At 39.6% G+C, this 18,517-nt stretch overlaps 1 protein-coding gene across 3 annotated transcripts in view; it reads right to left on the bottom strand.

Annotated features, from left to right (window-relative positions):
- Nucleotides 1-18,517, bottom strand: part of LRP1 (LDL receptor related protein 1) — a 337,681-nt gene that overhangs the window by 116,724 nt on the left and 202,440 nt on the right. For all 3 annotated transcript variants that reach the window (XM_032212335.1, XM_032212336.1, XM_032212337.1), the window contains 9 exons: nt 14,803-15,039; nt 14,175-14,355; nt 11,512-11,734; nt 8,036-8,225; nt 5,840-5,965; nt 4,361-4,501; nt 2,713-2,838; nt 2,235-2,351; nt 484-564 (listed from right to left, as the gene is read on the bottom strand). In XM_032212335.1, coding sequence (XP_032068226.1) covers nt 484-564; nt 2,235-2,351; nt 2,713-2,838; nt 4,361-4,501; nt 5,840-5,965; nt 8,036-8,225; nt 11,512-11,734; nt 14,175-14,355; nt 14,803-15,039 — 1,422 coding nt within the window. The remainder of the gene's footprint in view (nt 1-483; nt 565-2,234; nt 2,352-2,712; nt 2,839-4,360; nt 4,502-5,839; nt 5,966-8,035; nt 8,226-11,511; nt 11,735-14,174; nt 14,356-14,802; nt 15,040-18,517) is intronic.

Here is an 18,517-nt window from a genome sequence, read left to right as displayed (position 1 = left end):
CACAATGTGATTAAGGAGCAGAAGAGGTCTTGAAGTAAGCCACATTCAAAGGGCTTGCCTGCTAAACTTCCAGGGGGACAAACAGTTGACTTTCCAAACTAAGGAATATATTGTACTTTGGGATGAGGCAAGTATCTGCTTACTCAACCCTAACGGAGAGTCTAGAGAGAATATCTCAAGTCAAGATGTGAAGCTTGCTGCTTGCATTACTTCTCTCTAGATAGGGATATCTGGAGGATGTAAGGAAGAGCTCACTGAACCCCAGATAAGATACAGGGATAGCTACTCTTACACAGACAGCATTACTTACAGAGGCAGCATGTTAAAGCAGACATTGTCATGCAGAGATGGGAAGTACAGAAAATGAATTCCAAGCCCATCTTTCCCCCAAGAATCTGCAGTTCACCCTTTAAAGACTTTCTTTGTTTCTGACCTCATTATTCCAGCCAACGCAGAAGGACATTGCATGCAGTATAAACTTACCATTGTCACATCTCCAATTGATGTTGATGCAGCGGCCATTGTGGCAAGTAAACTGGGTCAGAGGAAAGCAAGTTGGGTAGGCTGAAAAAAGAAATAAGGACATTTGCAGGAGCTATTGTATATCCAGGAAGTTCGGCGGTATCAGCACAAATGGATGAGACTGTTGTGATATCACAAACAGTGAAGTTGTGGGAGAGGGATTTTTCAGGGAGACAAGGTTTTCACTTGGTCTTCAAATGGCACTTGGAGGTCTATGCTCCAGAAAATGCACGGAATTATTGTAAATCAGTTCTAAATATCCCCACATACTTAATAACCAGGCCCTTTCAAATTTCTAACTACAATCCAGTGGTATTTTTTCCCCATGTTCCTTAGTTCCAGGTAGGATCTCTCTTTAATGAGTTTCTTCTTGTCCTGCCCTCAGGTGCTTTGGAAAACAATTCTTATTTCTATAACTGCCCCTTAAGTACTGGAAGACAGCTATCATGTCACCTCTAATCCTTCTCTTTGATAGGTTAGATATATCTAATTCTCTTAACCAGTCATTGTACAGAACCTTTGTCATCCTTGTTGCTCTTTTCTGTAATCTTTCCAGGGTCTCGGCATCTGTATTGTGGCAACGATGCAGTATTCCAAATGTGGTGTCACTAGTGCAGTATATAGTGTGGTACTATCACTTCTCCTGATCTTGATATTATCTCTCTGTAGATGCAACCTCAGACAGCACTGGCTTTTTTGGCAACTGCAGCACACTACTGGCTCATATAAGGCACAGGGGTTAGTGCAGTACTGCAGGCTACTTCTGCTGATCACCGGCTGCCAGCAGTTTGGCAGATCGAATCTCACTAGGCTCAAGGTTGACTCAGCCTTCCATCCTTCCGAGGTGGGTAAAATGAGCACTATGCTGACTCTGGAAACCGCTTAGAGAGGGCTGTAAAAGCATTATGAAGCGGTATATAAGTCTAAGTGCTATTGCTCTTGCTACTTAAATGGTGGTCCACTAGAACACCTGGATCCCTCTCACAGTTTCTACTATTGAGACAGGTACTGCCTATTCTATACCCATGTATTTGGCTTTTCCTGCCTATGTGCAGGACCTTACTTTTCTCACCACTGAATTGCATTTTATTGGATAAGGCCCATCGCTCCAGTCTGTCAAGATCATTCTTAATCTTGAGTCTATCTCCCAAAGTTCCAGCAATTCCCTTTGGCTTGGTATCATCTGCAAGTTGGATGAGTTCCCCTTCTATCCCTTCATCTAGATCACTTCTGAAGATGCTGAAGAGCAACTGGATACAAACAGAACTTGGAGGTACCCTTCTGCATGCTTCTCTCCTTGTAGATGTAGTTCCTTTGAGAGCTAATCACTGAGTGTGGTTGATCAGCCAATTACAAACCCATCTGGTGGTGATACTATCTACACCACGTTGTTCTATGTTGCCGAGAACGAGGCTGTCTGCCCAAAACATGTGTGAATGAGGCAGATACAGATTTAGAGCCATGTGTAATATATATCTCTACTTTTTAGAAAATAAATTTTGGATTTTAAATACATGAAAGAATTCACAGCCTTTCAAATGTACTGTTCATTTCTTTCAGACCATATGGATGGAGATTATGTACTATAATCATAACTGAGATTATAGTAATAAGTCTGTTATTACAACAAAGCCCCTGGGGGATTATGAATATCCATTCACTTAGCAATACATCTACAAATGTAATACACCAGAATCTATTTCTTCACTCACCACATGAGGCTGATTCATCAGAGCGATCCCCGCAATCGTCATCCAAGTCACAGGTCCAAGAGATAGGGATGCAACGGCCACTGGCACAGGAGAACTGGTTGGTGGGACACGTGCGAGCTGGGGAGCAAGCAAGTGGCAGTGAATCACAGGAGATACATTAAAAGCAAAATCGCACACCTTTTTGAGTTAGTGTAATGGTGGGTAGGAAAATTTCCAATGGTAGTATCAGATGATACAGAAATAGTTAAACAGGTTCTGTATTGAAACTAGCCAGCCCCATATTCAAATACATGCTTTGCAGATATTCAGAAACGACCCAGAATTTTGAGAACTATTAATTCCACCACTTCAAGAAAGATGGAGAAGTCTGATATACCGGTTCATTTTAGATGCCTTAGAATAGACTCGCAGAGTTGTCATGAAGATCAAATGAAGGATAACTACCTAGTTAATTAAATGGATAACAAACGATGGTTACCAGAGCATGTGGAATTAGATTCATCTTCATTGTTGCCGCAATCATTATCCCCATCACACAGCCATCGGTTGGGGATGCAACGATTGTTCTCACATTTGAAGCGGTCCGAAGGACATGTATGCTGATCTGCAGAGTTTCAAAGCAAGGAAGGCATCTTAGGACATCACACAATGAGATCCTTCTTTCCTTTTATGTGCATGACAGTAATGTGAACTTAGGACCAAACAGCCTTCTCCCTTGGATAACTTAAGAATCTTGAAGCTTTGGGCCACATTCAGATGAGTTTTCCGATTGTGGCAATGCCAAATTCAAGAGATTTTATGGGAAATCTATGCAAGGTCATCTTCCTCTAAATAACACTATTATTTTCACAATGTTTTCCAACTACTTGGGATTTTTTTTTACAAAGAAAATGTGCTGAGATTGATTTTGATTGAAAAGACTAAGAAATGCTTTACTAGAAGAACTAGAAAAGTCCATACTTGTATGGACATGCAACTATTTGGACTGAAAGTGAAAAAGGTCCTTCAGATCCAGTATGAATGCGCTTCCTATAATTTGTCATGCAATTACATAAAATACTGTACTTTTTTGTAGGCTTACATGGACCTTTTCTGCTTCACATCCCTAGAAATAATTTATTCAGTATGACACATGCAATTCCATGTCAAAATAAGGAATATCTATAACCAAGAAATCCAATTTCTGGAAATAAATTTAAAAAAAAATATTTTTCCAACCTATGATGTTCTCTAAAAAGCTGTTTTATACAATGGTCAATTTAAACCAGGCTTGTCTATTCTGAGCATTAAAGGCTCTGAAAGATGTCAGAAAAAGGAATGTTAACCATTGGTTACTACATTTCTAAAGATTAGAAGGCAAAGACTTAATCTTTACATTCAAACTGTATTTTTACTAACTCGGCCCTTTGTTTTTGTTTGTTTCAGAAAAAAAGGCAGCAGAAGGAACAGGGATGGGCAGAAAAGTTCTTGAGTATGACAAGCATCCTTTTACATCCCTATGCTGTAGATCCTGACTTGCCTTAAAATTAATGTTCACTTCTTAACCTCCTACAATCGATACCAGACAGAAACTACAGTGCCTTCACTATAATCTAATATATTAGATTTCATGACCTTTGCTTCTGTAGATATGTGTTGACGCTTTCTAGTAGAGAGGTCCACGACCCTGGACGGCAGCCCACTACAGGTCCATGTTGGTTTATTTGGAGCTGGGCCATACAAATGGCAGGTGAGTGCACGCAAGTTCCACTCGTGCAAGCAGTGCACGCAAGCACTGGCGTGCAAAGCTCCAGTTGCACAAATGGAGCTGTACACACTCATGCGCATGCATCTACCACTCACACAAAACTATCTCCCCCCCCCCCCCCGGCCTCCCAATACTAGGCTGCCAATCTGGAAAGGTTGGGGACCACTTGTTCTAGTAGAATTTTGTACCCTGGATGCAACTCCTTTTCACTTTTGGAGTTCTCTATCATTTGAAAGAGCTCTGGATTCATCATTTTGCCTGATGCAAGATAGACCTAGTCACCCTAGCCTACATATATCTGAAGGATTGGTCCCATTTGTCTCACGAGAGGATGGGAATTGTCAAGAAGAACCCTGGGGTCGCTCAAGCAAATACGTACGGCAGAGTTCAGGTGCCTCATCACTGTTGTCCAGGCAGTCATTGTCTCCATCACATTTCCATCGCTCCTGTATACATCGACTGTTTTTGCAAGCAAATTCCCCAGGCTGGCACTGTGGAGGTGGAACGTAAGATGGATTGGCTAGACAAGAAAGAACAAGAGAAGAGTGGTTATGTTATAAGCAAGAGGCAGCTTTGGAATTAAACCAACCCCTTCTCTCAGATATTTCAATTCTGAGGTAATCTGCACCCATGGATGAATAATGACTGGTAATATCTCTGCTACCATTCATTATAAACCCATTTCTCCCTTCCAAACCATCCCACTGGAGAATCAGAAGAGGACTGAAGAGTCAAAACCCTGCAACATCTTGCATAGACAGCAGTTTGCACAGAATTTCCTACTTTATATTCAAACTATTTACACAGATATTTAGAAGGTGGATGATAGGCAGGGAGCAAAAATGCTTACTGATGCAGAAGCAATTTCCAGTACTGGACACCAGATTGGATGATTTTCAAGATTTCTTCCAACTGTTACATTTTAAAATTTACTTACTTTAATTATCTTTTTTGTTGGTGGAAATAGGACTACTTACCTGTTGGCAGGTCCTTTACACCTTAAATAGCTAGTATTCCTAAATACGTAAACCATGAATAGGTAACATTTGAAGAGTTGGGAGTCCATAACTCAACTAATTGGAAGCCAAAGGAAGCCATCTGCATATAAGGTTGCTCCAGAGATGACCTGCTCCCACCTCCACTCGTTTTTTTAAATATTCTTCTACGCCTTCAAAATTTGGCTCTTCTGTTGTCCATTTCAAAAGCATAGAGTTCAGGGCACCTGTAAGCAGGATCCTGGTGTGTGTGTGTGTGTGTGTGTGTGTGTGTGTGTGTGTGTGTCATATGTACTCTTCAGATTTACCAATTCTTTAATCAGCAGTTTGGTATACAGAAATTAAACAAAGGAACCTTTTATGTTGGAGGAAGAGGCAATGATGGGGGGAAAAGCTTCATTTATGTGGAGGTTGTATTGCAAAGTAACATAGCAGGAACAGAAAAAAAAATGTGGCAACCTGATTTAGAAATCACAATAAAGTAAGTAGCCTCAGCAAATAAAACAACAACCCCCAAACCATTCTTTCTAGTTTTGCTGAATATGTTTGTCAATTATTAGCACCCCATGCTTTCTGTACAAGTACAAACAAGGGTGGAAAACCTCTTCCAATGAAATGGGTATATTCATCAAATAAATATATTCCCCAGTTTCATTTGTGGAAAGCTGCAAATTGGCAGAGTAATGACTTCATCATTACAGAAGAGAATTCAAAGTATCTGTGATGGTCAGTACGGGATAGTCTTGTCTCCGAGAAGGTCTTAATAAAATGATACAGCTGGAATTTTTTTTAAAAGAATGCTGAGCTCCTGGCAATCTCTTATCTCCTTTCACATTTACTGAATTATGATATGGATTGGTTACCTTGGCAAGTGACAGAATCTGGTCCCAAAATCTGGTCTTCTGCACAGGCACAACGTCTGCCATTTGGGATAGCCAAGCAAAGACTGCTGCAGCCTCCATTGTTCACCCGGCAACTGTTAGAGCCAACTAAAAAAATTAACAAGAAGAAGCAATGAGAGAAAAACGTCCTGAGACCCGTCAAAAGCAAGGAAAAAGAAAAGGCCTGGAAGGCTCTTGTGTAATCCAGTCCAAATAAAAGAGATCATGAAATCCACTGGAAAAGCAAAACAGGATTAATAATTTCCAAAGAGGTAAACATTTTAGCCTTTTGCAGCAAATAGCCTGGCCAGCTCAGAGAGTCTTGCAGGAGCTTAAAAACCAATACATTCCATTTTCCACCTAAAGTTTCATGGGTCAGAATTCACAATGCTCAAGTCACCGCTAAGTCTTCGATGTTAATCTCGACATGCCTGGACCTGTCCTTCTTTGCATTCCTCCTCATAGCCACAAGAAAATAAGAAGTGTATTTAGTTCAACCAATACTGGTAGTCCTAGACTTACGGCCACAATTGAGCCCAAAATTTATGGCACTAAGCAAGACAGGTGTTAACTGAATTTTGCCCCGTTTTACAATCGTTTATGCCACAGTTAAGTGAAACCCTGCACTTTTTCAATTAGTAACATGGTTGTTAAGTGAATCTGGCTTCCACATTGACTTTGCTGGTCCAAAGGGCACAAAAAGGGATCACATGGTTCCGGGGGAACACTGCAACCGTCATAAATATGAATCAGTTGCAGGCATCTGAATTTTTATCACGTGACCATGGGGAATGATATAAAATGGTAGTTCAGTGTGAAAAAATGGTCATGTAACATTTTTTAGTGCTGTTGTAATTTTGAATCATCACTAAACAAATGGTTGTAAGGCAAGGAGTAACTGTACTACATGTATAGAGTGGCTAGTGTTTTTTTTAAAAAAAAAACAGCAGAAGAAACATCTGACTCTTTTAATCCTTTCTCCCCCTCAACTGGCTATTTCTGGAACCTTCTTTTGCTTTTCATACTTTGTGTTAAGAGCATGCTCTCACAATCAGTGTGCTGACTTTTCTCAACCACAGATTTTTTTTTAAAAGATTCAATACATTTTTGCTTTTCTCCTCACCTTAAACTGCTGGGGAATGCATATAAATCAAATCTAACTGCAAGAAAGAGGCCAATTGCATGCATCATTTTCATGAACCAAGAAAAGGTTTTGGTACTATGGGAAAACCCATGAGACTGCCTATGAGATCTTTACAATGTTCTCAAGGCAGCATCTCATCCAGCTTTTCACAGAGTTAATAGAAAAATTAAAAAGCATCAGAGTAAAAGAACGAACAGCAAAAAAAAAAAAAAGATGGGGAAAGTACATTCAACTGAAAATGCTGTTTCATTCCTGGTCTTTGACAAAACGGAGTGGCAACTATATGAGTGGTCACAACCATATTAAAAATGAAGAAAGCAAGGAATAGTCTCCTTCAACACTTTCATTAAGTTTATACAGACTACTTTTAGCCTGCCATATGATGCATTCACAATTTAAGGAGAAGGAACAGCATTTGTTCTTACCTGATTTAAGTATGTTCTGTTTTAACAAGTGCCAGTGTAATCTAAATCCATAATGGTTACTGAAATTTGTTCATTTAAAGCAGTGTTTCCCAACCGTGGCAACTTGAAGATGTCCGGACTTCAACTCCCAGAATTCTCCAGCCTGCGCTGGCTGGGGAATTTTGGGAGTTGAAGTCCAGACATCAAGTTGCCAAGGTTGGGAAACACTGATTTAGACGATAAGAGCTGACCCCCAAAGTAAACAGCTCTGATCCATCCACCTGATCTGGGTATTAATACTCACAAGACCCCACTTCTCTGTATGTGAAGGATCTTAATTTATGAATCTGCATAGCATTTTTCCTACAAAAATTCAAGGCTTTCTTCTAATGCTCTTGTTCTCACATGCACATTCATCCAAGTGGCCACTAAAAATAAGGCTTTGTACTGCAGCAAATATCGTGCTAGGCATCACGATGTTCACCGTAGTTCTGTTCTGAACCTTGTACTTGGAGAAAGTACGTTACAGTTCAGTTCTAAGGTGGGTTATTTTTTTGTTCAGGATCACTTATTTCACTTTGTAAATTTCTGCAAAGTACATTTTAACAAGGGCTCATCGTGGTTTAATACCTTGCTGTTGCTGAGCATCGTACATGCGAATCTCAAAAAGCGGTGGTCGTTCATTGCGCAACAGTGTAACACTCTTAGTGTTCTGGTCCAAACGAAAGATGCTACCACTTCGGTACTCTGTCCAGAAGAGGAAATGGTCATAGTGGCACAATCCAAAGGCATGACTCAACTCACTTCCATCATAAACAACCTGCAGCAGGAGAAATATATGCACAAGTAATAATAAGCTTTATTGATTACCCTGTAAGCCATATCAAAGCACAAGGTTCAAACTCATATCACCAATAAAATCCTATACGAACAATTTAAAATAAGAGTAGGATAAAATACAATAGTTATAGGAAAGCTACAATATAATTTAATACATGAATATGTAAAATAGAATAAAATGACATAAAATTATATTTCGGTGTCACCCTTACAATCTACCCCAATCAGTTTCACATATGCAGATCTCAAGTGAACAATTTTGTTTTTAGTACTGTGCTGTGTTAAATGTTATTTTCAGGTTCCGGCCAGTAAGTTGTTTTGATATGGGGATCCCAATGGGTCATTTGTTTGGTATATAGACCAAGGTACCTGTCTCTCAGTCTCTTATACAAGCAACAATCAAATAGGATGTAAGCCATACCTTCTATCTCTGGCACTCCGCAAATGCAGACACACTTATTGTAGAACATTTAAGACAAGCAATCAACATTTTAAAAATGCATCTTTTCTGACAGCACAGCTATAGGGTCAAAGCAATGGGAGAAGGTTGGGAAAAGAGAGAGGGAGATTATAAATATAGAATATAAAAGAAAAGAAGAGAGAGGGGGAGAGCTAGTTTGGTCTAATGGTTAAGGCAACAGGCTAAAAAGCTGGAGTCTCTTTAGGCTTGATAGGCAGTTGGGTGATCTTGGGCCATTCACTTTCAGTCCAATACACACACACACACACACACACACACACACACACACACACAGGATTGTTGCTGTGGGGAAATAGGAGGGGGAAGGTGTGTTAGATATGTTCACCACCTTTTTTTAGCAGATTTTTTTATTATTATTTTCCCTTCTACAACACTTGCAGTCATTATATCAACGTTATTATGTCATCATATCTGTACATGTATATAATATTTCGCTTCTATATTTACACCCCTTTATACACAGTTCTATATATATTTATATATATATTGTTTTTTTGGCTTAATTAATTTTATCCTTGTTTTGCAGCCATTTGTACCAATTGTTCCAAATGTCATAATATTCCGACTCTTCTTTATCTTTTAATTTCAGTGTTAATTTGTCTATCTCTGCGCAATCCAAAGTTCTTTTTATCACTAATTCGTCCAAGGGGGTATTATTTTGTTTCCAGCATTGGGCAAATGCTATTCTAGCTGTAGTTAGCAGATGTGTTAATATGTACTTAATTTTCTTTGTATATTTCCCTTTGATTATTCCCAGTAGAAAGATTTCGGGTTTGTATTTTATCTGTTCTCCTGTAATTTCTTGCACTCATTTCCAAATTTTTGTCCAATATTTTTGTTTTTCCAGGCAGGTCCACCATATGTGATAATATGTACTTTTTTACACTTCCAGCAGGTCGGCTTCATGTTTAGGTAAATTGTAGCCAATCTTGTTGGTGATAAATGCCAACAATAAAACATTTTGTATATATTTTCTTTAAGTGCTGCTGATCGTGTTAGTTTATAGTTTGTGTTCCAAATTCTTTCCCAATCCACTAGATCTATATTGTGTCCAAAGTTTTTGGTCCACGCTATCATGCAACCTTTAACTTTTTCTTCTTCTAATGTTACTTCTAATAAATATTTGTTCACCACCTTGAGTTGTTTAGAAGAAGAATAAAGAATAATAAAGGCAGGATTTCAATAAATAAAAATAAATATTGCAGTGAAGAAAAACTGCCCCTCAAATAATCATACCGCTAACCTAAATGGCTAGGTGTTCTTGTAGCAGTAATCCTGTTGGAATTATAGTGGTGATGCTAATGCCACATTTATCATATTTCAGAATTTGTCCACATTTTTATTTTGTCCCTGAGTCAATGTCGACACTTGACTGCGTGAAGACATTCTTGCTCTTTTCTCAGTAAGATTTTGGCCTTGGCCTTTTTTCTAGGGCCTGAAAGTAATTGGTCCAAATCACCCAAGTATCTTTGTACCTACAGCAAGACTAGAACTCAGAGTCTCCTAGTTTCTAGCCTGATGCTTTAACCACTACTCCAAACTAGCTCTCGATTCAAACTATGAACATTCTTCACAAACATCAATGACCCAAGCGGACTTCAAAGTGACCTAACTAGTCACCCTTACAAGTTGCTGAAATACCTGCCAAGCATACATCTACCTGGTATGCCAGAGCAAAGAGAAATTATTTTAACTGTATTTATAAAAAAGAAAAAAAAGTCTAAAGGCAGGGCAAATATTGGCCTGAGCAAGTGGGATGTTACTTGGGACTTAATTGTTTTTGATATATTGGAAATATTTGTACAAGTTTACATAAAGCATAAGCCCAATGTTTAACAACTGTGAACAAAACAGCCGGCAAATAAAAATGCAATTAAAAAGTCAGCATGCTTAAACTGTTTACAATTTTCGGATGAATAATTTGAAGGGTATGGGGGTGTGGAAGAGCAGGCTGCTTGAGAAAATCACAGGCACCTGTGCTGTTTTATTTCTCTCCCATTTGAGAACTTTTTTTCCCCAGCGTCAGCACAGCAGATTTGCCAATGAAGCAGCAACCCCTTCACAGGTGTCAGGCAATTGTCACCATCCTAAAGAGCTTAATAATTGTACATAGTTCAAACCATTTCAAAGTGTATTCAATGCTCCTCCTCTTTGCCCTAAGCACATCTGATCTATAACCATTTTTGCTGGCTTTGGAAGCTGTACTCTCACCCTAAAGCAGAGGTGTCAAGCTCGATTGCATTGAGGGCTACATCAGGGTTGTGTTTGACCTCGGGGGACCATTGTGGGTGTGGCACAGTGGGCATGGCCAGCTTAATGTCACTCGTGTTGGGGGTACCTGTGATGCCCTGAGCTCTCTGCCAACAAAAACGGGTCCCCGAGCTCTGTTTTTGACTGAGATGGCCTCCTGCAACCCTCTACCAGTGAAAACGGAGCTTAGGAGGGCCATATGTGGCCTTCCCGAGCTCCATTTCCACTGGCAGAGGCACCGTGGGCTGGTCCTTTGCTGTTTCCATCTAAGCACCCACGGGGCCATGAGTTTGATACCCCTGTCCTAAAGTGAGTGGCTCCAACAATTCAACTGCATGCAAAGGGATACAGTCATTTGAAAAGATACCGATAGGGCACTGGGAAAAAGAACATTTTGGTAACTGTAAGAATCATTCAATTTGGGTTCAAGCCCAGAGAGAAAAAAGCCCAAAGCCAATACAAAAACTATTGAGAATTGAGAGTGGTAGTAAGAACAACTTGTTTGAAGAGAAATAGAGACAAAACTGGCACTGACCTTGCGCTCTGTGCCATCCAGCATGACTGTCTCAATCCGGTCGTAATAGGCATCAACCCAGTACAAACTCTTAGAGGGAATGTCCAGGCTCAGCCCGTTGGGCCACAGCACAGTCTTGGAGGTGATGAAGACACTGCGGTTGGTGCCATCCATCCAGGCCTTTTCTATCTTTCCTCTTTTACTGTCCTTTGGGTCTTCTTCCCAATCCGTCCAGTACATCCATCTAAGTGAGAAAAGCCAGGGAAGTCAACGTGTGTGCAGTTTTTTAAAAAATCATTATTTACCCATGGATAGCTGTTCGGTGGTCATTTTCTTAAAAACAGTACTCTGCATGGATTTAAGTGACCTTCTCCAAATGCTTGACGGAGAGACATGGGGGGGGGGGGGGCTCCGGTTAGGACATCTGTGGCTCTTTGCCACAGATGTTTAAGGTTGCCAACTCCTGCCATAATATCATCATCATCATCACCACCACCACCACCCATCACCATCTTTAAATAGTTTATTCTCTGCAATGTCTTTGCTTCTACTTCCTCAAGTAAATTTTTCTTATTGAGTAGTATCAAAACAAAGATAGCTCCTCAATTTATTTCCTTCATCCATCCAGCGAAGAAGAAGGTTGCTAGCAGCAGATTTAACAATTTCTTGGAAGAACTGACTTCTGGGGAAGCAATGGCAGACTTTCTATCTTGGATGAAAGAAGCTTAAGGATGAGAAGCAAAGGTTTTTGAAAGAGCAAAAGGGGGAGCAGAATTTTGATTTTGGAAAGTTAAAGGTTGGGGTTTAGGCTAGATAGACTTGAAAGAAGATTTCCTGTAGGGTTTTTCAAGTTTTAATAAATATATGAATGTTTTGAAATTAATTATAAGAAATCCTCTCTTAATAAAGTTTTACTGATTGGAAAATAAACATACAGTAAGAAGGGACTTTGAAGACTAACCAGAGAGAACTAAGGATTATAATTAAAGGAGAAGTGGCTCAATAATACAATGGAGCAACACTATTTGGTTATAGAAAGAATTAAGGCTGTTTGAGAACTATATACTCAGAAACAAGATTGTCTGATACTATAAAGAGGGGTTTAGAAGAGAATATACAAGAATAGTTTTGGGTTTTTTTATTGGTTAAGAGAGAAACTGATTTTAATGTGGATTTCCAAATGGATTTTAGAAAGCCAAATTACAAGAGTGATATGAAAAAAGGATGTCACAATGGATTTACATTTGGAACCAGCTAATGTCTTAATAACTAAAGAAATAATAAATCAGAAGAATTATTTGGAAAATCTTCTTATCTTGGATTAACAAAGAAGATGTCTTAAGCTACTGAAGTTGTTTCTGAAAGGAGACAAAGAGAAAATGAGAAGAAATCAACTGGTGGGAAATTATTTGACATGATTACAAAGATCAAGCTTCAAAAAAAATCAACAGAAGAAATATAAAGTGAAACTTATTTGACCAGGGTTAAATATACATGTGGTAGTTTCTGGTAGCAATTAATGAAATTTATTTTTGAGAGAGAGATTTTTGTTGTTGTTTTTGCTTCATGTCTTAAAAGATAATGATCACTTGAAATACAAAATGGATTTAACTAAGGTTAAATACACACATACATAAACCTACATAAACATACACCCACATATAACACAGAGTATTTCTGCTAGTTTTTAATAGGCGTTTGGGGCAATATGCTGACTCTGCAAACAGCTTAGAGGGGGCTGTAAAGCACTGTGAAGCAGTATATAAGTCTGCTATTACAATTTATAGTTTGATTACTAAGAGATGAAATACGGGAAGATGTTTTTTAATTGAAATATTAGTTAATACATTTTTTATACTGATCTTGGAAGAAGGAAGTAGTCATTTATATCTATCTATCTATCTATCTATCTATCATCTATCTATCTATCTATCTTGATGATACATAGATAGATAGATAATTTTTTAATTTGTTTTTTCTCTTTCAACTTATCTTTTTCTTTTATTTTTTGTATTAGTTTTTCATCTCTGTATTTGCAAACTTTAATAAGATTATTTTTTTTTAAAAGAATTTCCTGACAGAACTATAATGACAGAGGTTGTTTCCCATGAGATTTTAGATCTGAACAGCCCAACCTTGCCTGCTTGCTATGAGAGAGATGGATTTTTTTCCTGACAAGGGGAGATTTAGATCAGAAAAACATGTACACCCATTTAGCAATCTTCCACAGATGCATTTAATTATAAAGAAAATAAAGTTATGGGAGATCAAACATGGGCTTCCCAGCATAATGTAGTAATGTGGTCCTAAATTACCCTCCTGTCTTCTACCTCATTTTTCTTGTCACTGTTATGTACTGCCTGTACAGTCATATAATTGAATGATTTAGACCTTTTCCAAGCTTATGTTAAGGCACACATAAAAGTGTAAATTATAAAGATTACAGCAACATAAAAAATTCTAGAGACAGAATTCCATTAGAGGAAGAATGAGGATAAAAATGTCATAAATGAATATTAGAAAGCTGAAAAGTAAGAGCAACGGAAATCTGCATAATAGATGCCTTGCTTGCTGGAGGTTTGCTTGACATCTCTAGAATTCACTGTTCCTGTAGACACATTCTGCTCCATTTCCCTAAGCAGATTTCCTGATCCCCTTAGGATCCACAGCCAGCAGAGACCCACCCATTCAAGGGATCCACCACAATGGCTCGCGGATGAATCATCCTTTCTTCAATGAGTGTCTTCCTGGTCTGAGCAGCTTTTTCCAGCCGGGCAACACTGATGGTTTTCTTGGGTCCATCATCAGTCCAGTAGAGATTATTCCCCATCCAGTCCACAGCAATGCCTTCTACGTTATGAATGCCTGGAAGAAGATAAAGTGAGAAATGTGCTGAACATGATCAAGTCATGCAGATGAGGACATGGCACTGAAGGTTGAACGCAATATGATAATACAAGCAGAGTTATGTGTTTTGTTATACGATCGCTACTGAAATTGACAAGGCATGACAGACATACTCACACCACCTTATTATCTGTTTTAAAAGAGTCATAGATTCAGTGGGAGAAAGTCTTCAGGTATGTACCTACAAACATCACAATGAGTCTAAGAAGCATTTAGAAAAAAATAGTTGAAGCTAGACAACGCAATTCTTTCTGGTAATAGTGACCGGTTTATATTCAGAATAAAAGTTATGTCTCCCAAACCCAAATTTACATATCAAACCCTATTCCTTCCATTCTATGCCCCATGTGCCACTTCTAATTTTTAACATGCTAATGTAGACATTCCATGAGCAAAAACACATACCGTCTTTCAGAATTGTTTCCCTATCTGTTCCATCAATTTTCTGCCGTCCAATCAGGTAGCTGGTAGTGTCAGCGAAGTAAATGAAGCCGGTCTCTGCATGGAAATCGAGAGCTCTGGGATTCATCAAGTTTTCAATGGGGATCATGTGTTCATCAGGCACTTTGGCTCCCATGTCCATTCCACGAATGATGCCTGGCCGACCTTTGCCATAGACAAGGAAAAGCTCATGCTCTGGCTCTGGAAGGTAAAGAGAGGGAGGAGCAGGAGCAGGAGGAGAAGGGAGAAAGGAGAAGGAGAATGGGAAAGGAAAAGGAGGAGAAAGAGAAAGGAGAAGGGAGAAGGAGAAAGAAAAGGGAGAAGGAGAAAGGAGGAGAAAGGAGAAGGAGGAGAAAGGAGAAGGGAGGAGAAAGGAGAAAGAGAAGGAGAAAGAGAAAGGAGAAGGAAAAAGTTACTTTTGATTTCTACCCAAATGCTCCCCCACACACACCAAAAAAGCAAGATGTCGCAATGAAGTATAAGGCAAAAAGAACCACAAGAAGATAATCCATAAAAAGAATAACAATGACAAGAGGACAACCCATGCAGGAAGCCTTTCTGAGACACTCTACTTCAAACTCCTATTTCCAACAAAAATCAGGTGCTCAACCTGGACCTGAAGTGAATGGAGGCCTCCTTTTCCTTTTTCTCTCAGCCACTGATATTCAGTAGTACAGTGTCTCAGAATCTGGAAGCAACAGAAAGCAATATGACAAGTAACTAAAACAAAAAGAGATTGCAGTAGATATAGTTTCCCCTTTCAGGAGTACAGGTAGCCCTCAACTTGCAACTTTCATTTAGTGACCATTCAAAGTCACGACGACATCCAAAAAAGCGACATGACCATTTTTCACCTCCCCATAGTCATGTGATCAAAATTTGGTCACCTGGCAACTGGTTCGTATTTATGATGGTGGCAGTGTCCCGGGGTCATGTGATCATCTTTTGCGATCTTCTGACAAGCAAAGTCAATGGGGAATCCAGATTCAATTTACAATCATGTTACTAACTTAACAAATGCAATGATTTGTTTAACCACTGTGGCAAAAAAAGGTCGTAAAATGGGTCAAAACTCACTGAAGAGTTGTCTCGCTTAGCAAGAGACATTTTGGGCTCAACCGTGGTCAAAACTCAAGGACGACCTGTACTGTATCGGCAAATTTATATTCATTTCAAAACAAAGAATTCAAATAATAGGTTTTAGAAAACACAGATAATAAATTAAAAAGGTAGTGTTTCCTATATTCCTATAGGGGAGAAACACCCCCACCCCACCCGCAATTCATCTTTCTTGTTTCAGCTTGTGACACATTTTATTGTCAAGTTGATAGACTGCAATTCACCTCATCACCAGGGTTCCTGGCTATTGTTTCCTGGGATTCTGTTGTCGTTCACATTAAAATAATTGTAACAGCAAGAATATTATTATCATTTAAATTCGAGACATAGAGAGTAATTTGGCATGATGTGTGAAGTCATAGACTCAGTTGGAATTAAATACTCTGAAATATTTGGAACGTTCTAATTACATTTTGAGAATTGCTATGAGCAAAAAAAGAAAGTCAGGTGGGATCAAAAGAGCTACTAACATGGTTATATTTCCAATGATTTTGGAAATGTCTACAGCAACACTAGTAAGAAATACAGCTTTGCCCAATTATTTCTTCGAACAAAAACTCACCATTTAAAACAGAGATTGGGGAAACTGTGTGGCTAGATTGTCAGGGCCAAAAAATTAACAATTATAAGTCCCTTGTATGAAAATACCCCAATCTAAGTAAGTAGAGAACTAACAGCTCAATATTCTTCACCTTTGCTTTGCTGTTTTGGTCATGGCTTGGAGGAAGGAGCGGGGGTGGGGATATAAATTTTCCTACAGTCAATCTTCCCCAAATTGTTTCTCAATTTATATTGGATTAATGGGGAGCGGGGGTGAGGTGGAGAATCTCTTCCCCTACAGAGGACATGGCTGTTGTGGTAGAAATTGTTATTACCACTCCGGGAATATCTGAATTCAAGTTTTTAATGAATAGGCCTTCATGAAAATACTCCTGTCTCATTCATAGTATGTAGTTGTGACACTCCTTCTACAAATCAATAAAGGCCCCTCAAATTAAGTCTCCTCTGAAGTGCATGAAATTTCACTATTGTGCTTTTTGTTTCAATCTCTACTCTTCTCCGCTCCCCAACCCTTTGTTGAGAGAATCCCCCCCCCCTTCTTGCTTGGATTGACTCTAGTTCTTCCTTCTACAGCCACTTCTCACTGATTTCCTCTGTCCCCTTTCCACACTGAAAAATAAAGGTGTGAACCCGGGAGAAGATGACCGATCAAGTATCATAACTCTCATCTCTGTCTGCTGATGATAACAAATATGTTTGCAAAACACCCTTCAGTAATTCAGATAATATTTTAAGAAATCTTTCAGCTGATATCTGTCAGGGCTGCTTCACTTAGTAACCAAGAAAGAAATCACTCAACTCCATTTTGCAGAATTAAGAGTACTTTTACTGGTTATAAGTAAATAGAAGCTAAGCTAAGCTGGATCTGAGATAAAAACGTGTGCAAGAATATATATCAATGTATGACCCAATTCCCTCCCCTTGGTAACCCCAGCCCATAGTCCAATCCAATTACTCCACAGGAGTCATGTGGGAGACATCTTCAAAAACCATCATCAGGTTGGTATGCTGGACAGTTGGCCTTGGTGGGAAACTCCTCTTCCCGCTACATGCGCAGTAGATGGTGAGAATAACTCCCTTTTCACAGTCCTCCTGTACAGAATATTTCCCACACCCAAATACCATGCCCGCCCTCCCTGTTTCAATGGCAGCCGAAAAGCAAGCAGCAAAACAGAGGCTGACATCCGGCCCTCCTTCAGGAAAAGGACATCATCCCTGCAGAAACAAAAGAAAACTGTCAGCCTCTGCTTTGCTGCTTGCTTTTCGGCTGCCATTGAAACGGGGAGGGCGGGCATGGTATTTGGGTGTGGGAAATATTCTGTACAGGAGTACTGTGAAAAGGGAGTTGTTCTCATCATCTACTGTGCATGTGGCAGGGAGGAGTTTCCCGCCAAGGCCAACTGTCCGGCATACCAACCTGATGATGATTGGGGAGGGGAATGGATCATGCATTGATATCTATGCTTGCGTGCGCTTTTGCTCAGATCCAGCTTTGTTTAGCTTCTATTTACTTATAACCAGTAAAAGTACTCTTAATTCTGCAAAATGGAGTTGAGTGGTTCCGTTCTTGGTTATTAAGTGAAGCAGCACTGACATTAAGCTGGATCTCGGAGCTGACACCTTCCGAGGGGGGTGAACCCAAAACCTGAAAGATGTCCCACCAAGGCAGCGATCAAGAAGAAGATATGGGAGCAGCTGCATCCTCCTGCCCTTTAGAGATGGAGCGAATGGCTGGCATGCACTTGTAAGAACGATCCGTTCGGCCCAGATGGACATGGGGAGTGGGACGGAAAGATGACCCCGAAGAACCTCTGACTGGAATTACTATGAGGAGACCCAGACAACCAGCGGCTGACTGGCGTGACTCTGAAGAGGAGAATCTTATGATGTACCAAGTGATGAAACTCTTTGAAGGGGCGTGGGAGAGACGCCGAGCCCGTGAGAGTGGACTGGAGAGAGAAGCTGATCTCCAGGAAAACAAGGGGAAGTATACAGAGAC

This window comes from Thamnophis elegans, chromosome 2 (genome assembly GCF_009769535.1).
Source record: "Thamnophis elegans isolate rThaEle1 chromosome 2, rThaEle1.pri, whole genome shotgun sequence".
Lineage (NCBI taxonomy): Eukaryota > Metazoa > Chordata > Lepidosauria > Squamata > Colubridae > Thamnophis > Thamnophis elegans.
Note: the sequence above shows the minus strand (reverse complement) of the source record. Positions and strands in the feature narration are given on the sequence as shown.